The sequence below is a fragment of the Orycteropus afer genome, unplaced genomic scaffold (genome assembly GCF_000298275.1).
Source record: "Orycteropus afer afer isolate SDZICR_OR568_19922 unplaced genomic scaffold, OryAfe1.0 scaffold00342, whole genome shotgun sequence".
Lineage (NCBI taxonomy): Eukaryota > Metazoa > Chordata > Mammalia > Tubulidentata > Orycteropodidae > Orycteropus > Orycteropus afer.
In genome coordinates this window covers 3302813-3310198 of record NW_006921929.1, presented here as the reverse complement: position 1 = coordinate 3310198, position 7386 = coordinate 3302813, and the positions used below count along the sequence as shown (strand labels likewise).

The following is a 7386-nucleotide window of genomic DNA, read 5'->3' as shown; positions in this document are numbered from 1 at the left end:
CTTTTCTTTGTTGAAGAGGGTCTGTGCAATCCTTCTGCCTAGTCCGCCATCTTGCCCCGCCTCCCCCTAATAGGTTTTTGGTTTTGTTATAATTTCAGGCCATTGTTCAGAGTTCACCACACTGACCCCTAGCCTGACCCATTCGATTAGCAGAGAAAGAACTCTCATGGACCTGCTCATGAGCCACTTTCTCTCTTCTATCTGTTTACCTCCAAGCACTAAGAACTTCAGATTCAGATGTCTAAACACTTAAAGCAATCACTGTGATTCACTCACTGCTTCCCTCAGGTTGGCTGCTCCAGTTATATTCTTGCCAGGCTTAGATCATTGCTATGGATAATGGCATATAGTGAGGACTAAATGCACTGTGGACCTTTGAAAACTTATTCAGAACTGGCTCCTCAAGTTATCATCAGTGTTTACTAAACACTTAACATCTTTCCTCTGCTTGCTCCACTCTGGCAATACAACCTGGACCTTTTCCTCCTCACCTACCTCAGCACTGTCAATTCAGTGCAACAGTCATGGAGTTCCTACTTTCGAAATTCACTATGCACATTTAAAGGTAAGATTCCCCTGTAGGAGCTCTGATGGTGTAGTGGTGTTCTGGTTACCTAGTTCCTCTCTGATAAGAATATACCACAAATGGGATGGCCTTAACAAACAAGAGTTTATTCTTACATTTTGGAGGCTTTAAGTCCAAGTTCAAAGTGCCAGGCTGTAGGGGCTGGGTGAAAGCCCTTCAACCTAGGGCTCTGCCTCTTGCTCCTGGCCCACTGAAGCTAGAGGCATCTCTTCACTCAGACAGCTACTGGCTGCTGAGGCTAACAAGCCCAACGTTGACAAATAAAATGGCATAGTCCTGATGTTACCAAACCACACGACAGGCCATTAATTCAAGTCCATTGTAAGTCTCAAGGTCAGCAGAGCATGGTAGTCTGCTGTACAATGACATAGCTACGTGCAGGGTCCAAGTGTGCCATAAGCTAGCAACCATTCCCAAAGCTGCTGCTTATATATGGGAAGCAGACCACATTCCCAAAGGTATACCCAACTCAGTTGCTCACAGTAGATTCCACCATGGAGTTGATCACCAGTCTCATCATGGGGAATACTACATCCAGCTGCCTAGCCACTCAGCTGGGCCTAGCCAAGTTGACACAAAAACATGACCACCACAAGTGGTTAAAGCATTCAGCTGCTAACCAAAAGGTCAATGGCTCAAATCCACCAGCCGCTCTGCAGGAGAAGGATCAGCTAGTTCTGATTCTGTAAAGATTTACAGCCTGGGACAAACTATGGGCAGTTCTAATCTGCCCTAAAGAGTTGCTATGAATCAGAATCGACTTGATAGCAGTGGGTTTGGAGTTTAAAATCCCCTATGTTCATTGCAGCATTTTTTACAATAGCCAAAATGTGGAAACAACTGAAATGTCCATGAAAAGATGAATGAATAAACAAATTGTGGCACATACATACAATGGAATATTAAAACCAAAAACCAAACCAAACTCACTGCTGTCGAGTCGATCTTGACTCATAGCGACCCCTCTTTGGGTTTCCAAGGCAGTATCTCTATGGAAGTAGATTGCCCAGTCTTCCTTCCGAGGAGTGGCTGGGGGGTTTGAACCACCAGCCTTCTGGTTAGGAGTCAAATGCCTTAGGCACTATGCCACCAGAGCTCCCAATGGAATACCACTCGGCCATAAAAAGAAATGAAGTCCTGGATGAACCTTGAAAACATTATACTGAATGAATAAGTCAGTCACCAAAGCACAAATACTGTGTGAGTTATTTGAAATGATTTGCTTATATGAAATAAGCAAATATATAGAAAATAAAGATTATTAGTCATTATCAGGGATAGAAAGGAGGGGGAAGAGGGAGTTTTTGCCAGTGGGCATTGAGTTTATGTTAATGGTTGGTGGAATGATTTGGAAAAGGATGGTGATACTGGTTGCACAACATAAAGAATGTAATCAATGTCACTGAATTATACATGTAGAAATTATTGAATTGGCAAATGCTTTGTTGTGTATATTTCACCACACACACAACACACACATACACACACACAAAGATGAATAAAATCTACAGAAGCTTACAATTTAACAGGGACTGTTAAGTAAATATATCAATTACAGTAAGAGACAGCTGCCAGAAGAATTGTAAGAAAAATTTAAGCCAGTGGTTCTCAAAGCTTGATGGGGATTAGATTCACCTCATGCTGCTTTGTTAGCGGCCATCAAGTTGAGTCTAACTCATAGAGATTCTATGTATAACAGAACAAACACCATCCTCACATCATTGGCATGCTTTCTGTCATAGCCACTGTGTCAATCCATCTTGTTGAGGGTCTTCCCTCAAATTTTTCACTAATTTCCTTCTCCAGGGATGGTCCCTTCTGATAACATGACCAAAGTAGGTGAGACGAAGTCTGGCCATTCTTGCTTCTAAGGAGCATTCCGGCTGTACTTCCAAAGACAGATTTGTTTATTCTTCTAGCAATCTATTGCATGTATATTCAGTATTCTTCACCAACACCACAATTCAAATGCATCAATTCTTTGGTCTTCCTTTTTCATTGTTCAGCTGTCATATGCATGAGACTATTGAAAATACCATGGCTTGAGTCAGGAGCACCTTAGTCTTCAAAGTAACATCTCTGCTCTTTAACATGTTAAAGAGGTCTTTTCAGCAGATTTGCCCAGTGTAATACGACATCTGATTTCTTGACTACTGCTTCCATGGGTGTTGATTATGGATCCAAGTAAAATGAAATCTCTGACAACTTCAGTCTTTGCTCTATTTATCATAATGTTGCTTACTGGTCCAGTTGTGAGGATTTTTGTTTTCTTTATGTTGAGGTGTAATCCATACTGAAGACTTTGATCTCCATCAGTAAGTGCTTCAAGTCATCTTCATTTTCAGTAAGCAAGGTCATGTCATCTACATATCGAGCACAGTTAAGAGTTCTAGAATTCCCATTCTTCTCGATGTTATCTATAATTTGTTATGGTCCACGTAGTTGAATGCCTTTGCACAGTCAATAAAACACAGGCAAACATTTTTCTGGTATTCTTTGTTTTCAGCCAAGATCCATCTACATCAGTAAGGCTAAGCCTTGTTAGATGTTCTTTTCTGAATCCAGCTTGAATTTCTGGCAGTTCCCTGTCGATAAACTGTTGCAATCACTTTTGAATTATGTTCAGTAAAATTTTACTTGTGTGTGATATTAACTATATTGTTTAATAATTTGCACATTCCGTTGGATCACCTTTCTTTGGAATGGGCACACACGTGGACCTCTTCCAGTTGGTTGGCCAGGTAGCTATCTCCCAAATTTCTTGGCATAAACAAGTGAGTGCCTCCAATGCTGCCATCCATTTGTTGAAACATCTCAATGGGTATTTTGTCAATTCCTGGAGCCTTGATTTTTGCCAATTCTTTTAGTGCAGCTTGGACTTCTTTTTAACACCATTCATTCTAAACAATATGCTACCTCCTGAAATGGTTGAATGTTAACCAATTCTTTTTGGTTCAGTGACTCTGTGTTCCTTTCATCTTCTTTTGATGCTTCCTTCATTTTTCAACATTTTACCCATACAATCTTTCAATGTTGCAACTTGGAGCTTGAATTTTTTGTTCATTCTTTCAGCTTGAGAAATGCCGAGAGTCTTTTTCTCTTTTCATTTTTGAACTTCAGGTCTTTGCACATTTCACTACAATACTTTGTCTTCTCAAGTTGTCCTTTGAAGTCTTCTGTTCATCTATTTTATTTAATCATTTCTTCTATTCTCTTTAGCTATTCTCTGTTCAAGAGCAAATTTCAGTCTCTTCTGACATCTATTTTAGTCTTTTCTGACTTTCCTGTCTTTTTAATGACCTTTTGCTTTCTTCATGTATGACGTCCTTGATGTCATCCCACAACTCATCTGGTCTTCAGTCATTGGTGTTTAATGTGTCAAATCTGTTCTTCATATGGTCTCTAAATTCAGGTGATATATACTCAAGTTTGTATTTTGGCTCTCGTGGACTTGTTTTACTTTTCTTCAGCTTCAATTTAAACTTGCATATGAACAACCGAGGGTCTATTCAGCCCCTGGCCTTGTTCTGACTGATGATAGTGAGCTTCTCCATCACCTCTTTCCACAGATGTAGTCAATATGATTCTTGTGTTTTTCATCTGGTGTAGTCCATGTGTATAGTCACCATTTATGTTGTTGAAAAAAAAAAAAAAGGTATGTGTAATGAATAAGTCATTGGTCTTGCAAAATTCTATCAAGTGATCTTAGGCATCATTTCTATCACTAAAGTATTTTCCAACTACCTGCGCTTCTTTGGTTTCAACTTTTGCCTTAATATCATCAGTAATTATCAATTCATCTTGATTGCATGTTTGGTCAATTTCAGACTACAAAAGTTGGTAAAAATCTTCAATTTCTTCATCTTTGGCTTTAGTGGCTGGTGCATAAATTTAAATAATAATTGTATTAACTGGTCTTCCTTGTTGGCATATGGATATTATCCCATCACTGACAGCATTGTGCTTCAGGCTAGATCTTGAAATGTTCTTTTTGATGATAAATGTGACACCATTCCTCTTCAATTTGTCATTCCTGGCATAGTAGATCATATGATTGTCTGATTCAAAATGGCCAACACCAGTCTTTTCAGCTCACTAATGCCTAGGATATCGATCTTTATGTGTTCCATTTCATTTTTGAAAACTTCCAATTTTCCTAGATTCATACTTCGTACATTCCACATTCCAATTATTATGTTTGCAACTGTTTCTTTTCATTTTGAGTCATGCCACATCAGCTAATGAAAGTCCTGAAAGCTTTAACTCCAACCATGTCATTAAGGTCAACTCTACTTTGAGGAGAAAGCTCTTCCCCAGTCATATTTTGAGTGACTTCCAACCTGTGGGGCTCATCTTCTGGCACTATATCAGACAATGGTTCACTGCTATTCATAAGGTCTTCAGTGGTCAACTTTTTCAGATGAGGACTGCCACATCCTTCTTCCTAGTCTGTCTTAGTCTGAAAGCTCCACTGAAACCTGTCTACCATGGGTGCCCTTGCTGGTATTTCAAATAGCAGTGACATCTGGCATTACAGAAACATGCTACTCACCACAGTACAACAAACAGACATTAAATAATCACCAGAATTGTGTTAGGATATCTAAGGAAGGGCAGGAGGGACAGGATAGACAATGGGTGGGGAATATAGGAGAGAAGAAAGACAGCATAGTATTGTATCTGTAATAGTATACAAATAGAAGGTGGAGCTGGAGAGGGAGCCACACTCTAGAAAGCCCTGGGGAATTGATACCAGTTGAGGGCAGTGTACTTCTGGAAGATTAATCCAGATACATTGTGTGACAAGGACTTTTGCAGAGGGACCAGATCAAAGGCTATTGCTCGACAAGCAATTTTCTGGTCAGCACTTTGGTCTGCTGAGTAGACTTTCCAGGAAGGACCTGAGTCCGGCACTGATAGCCCTTATCTTCCATTGTAAATTAATTTAAATGGGTTTTGGTCTCACAATCAGCCTTTGAGTTGGTTATCTAGAGCCTTATCATGCCTGGATTTTAAATTCCTGAACTTGTAAATCTGAAAACTCTGGACATGTGGGCCCTCACAGTGCAGACATCAGTGAACAGTGTGGTATCTCCAACATCTTGTCAGGCTGCAGTTGGAGGTTTTCTGGTGTTTTCAATCCTTCCCTGAAGACACAATTGTTGGGCCAGAGCTGTTTAATTCTCAGATATTTTCATTTTAAAAATATAGTTAAAAAGTTCTAGTTAGAGGAGGAGAAACCAGGATAGGTACTCTAGGGAGCACATTTTAAAAACTCTCTACCCTAGTATTTGTTTTGCTATAAATGAACCTCTTCTCTCACAAGCTGTTCTAGACTCTCTTCTTATCAAAAGTCAGAACAACAGAGTCATTTGGCTTCTTCATGTAGGCAAGCTGACACTTGGCCTGCTGGAAACTACAACAAATGAGATTTTGTTTTTTGAAATAATTAGGAATCTAGAGAATGTGCACCATTCAGAAGAGGCATTTATAAAATGTCAAGCCAACAGACAAAACCTTCTCTTGTTTTTGTAAAATTAAAATAGCAACTCTGCTTGGATGTTACAGATGCTATTTCCTGTGTCTCTCATCACCTTGGTAAGCATAGATGTGGATGGTTCTAGCAGGAACTCAGCAATCTCTTCAGCTGGTAGGACCACAGAAAGCTTTCCACCTGAAAATAACCAGAGAATAAGCAGGTGAGGAGGACAGGAGGAGGCTCTGACCACAAAAGTCACTTGGGAATACATTCTCTACCAATCTTTCTAAAGGATCTTTGAAAAAATCCCTCATTTGAATTTATCCCAGCTGAGAGATTTTTTACATTTTTATTTTCTTTTATTGTTGAAAATATACACAGCAAAACACACCAGTTGAACAGTTTCTACATGTACCACTTAGTGACACTGATTATATTCTTCGAGTTGTGTGACCATTCTCACCCTTCTTATCTAAGTTGTCTTTTCTCCATTAACATAAATACACTACCTTCTAAGGTTCCTATCTAATCTTTTGAGTTGCTGTTGTTCTTTGGACCATACAGTTCTTAAAAGTAGCTAAGAGACAGCAAAATAGGAATAGAACAGATATTCCTCAACATAATAAAGGGCATCTAGCCAAAACCAACAGCCAACATTATACTCAATGGAGAGAGACTGAAACCATTCCTCTTGCAAACAGGAACCAGACAAGTATGCCCTCTACCACTACTTCTAATCAACATAGTACTGGAAGTCCTAGCCAGGGCCATAAGATAAGAAAGGGAAATCAAAGGCATCCAAATTAGTAAGGAAAAAGTCAAACTATCCCTATTTGCTGATGATATGATACTCTACCTAGAAAACCCAAGAGACCAGTCAAAAATCTACTGGACCTTATCAAGAGATTTAGCATCGTAGCAAGATATAAGATCAACATCCAAAAATCAGTTAGATTCCTCTACACCAGCAAAGACATTGCTGAAAAAGAAATAAGGAAATCAATACCGTTTTCAATAGCTACCAAAACAATAAAATACTTGAGAATAAATCTTAACCAGGGACACAAAAGACCTGTAAAAAGAAAACTATAAAAAAATACTTCAAGAAACCATAGGAGATCTACATAAATGGAAGAACATCCATGCTTGTGGATAGGAAGATTGAACATTGTGAAAATGTCAGCTCTACCCAAAGCAATCTATACATTAAATGCAATCCCAATCCAGATCTCATCAACATTCTTTAGGGATATGGAAAAACCAATCACTAACTTTATATGGAAAGGAAAGAGACCTCGGATGAGCAAAGCACTATTGAAGA

At 39.1% G+C, this 7386-nt stretch overlaps 1 protein-coding gene across 1 annotated transcript in view; it reads right to left on the bottom strand.

Moving 5' to 3' along the window:
- LCT (lactase) overlaps window positions 1-7386 on the bottom strand; it is a 98477-nt gene that overhangs the window by 62855 nt on the left and 28236 nt on the right. Inside the window, 1 exon segment of the mRNA XM_007952500.1 lies at window positions 6181-6260. Coding sequence (XP_007950691.1) covers window positions 6181-6260 — 80 coding nt within the window.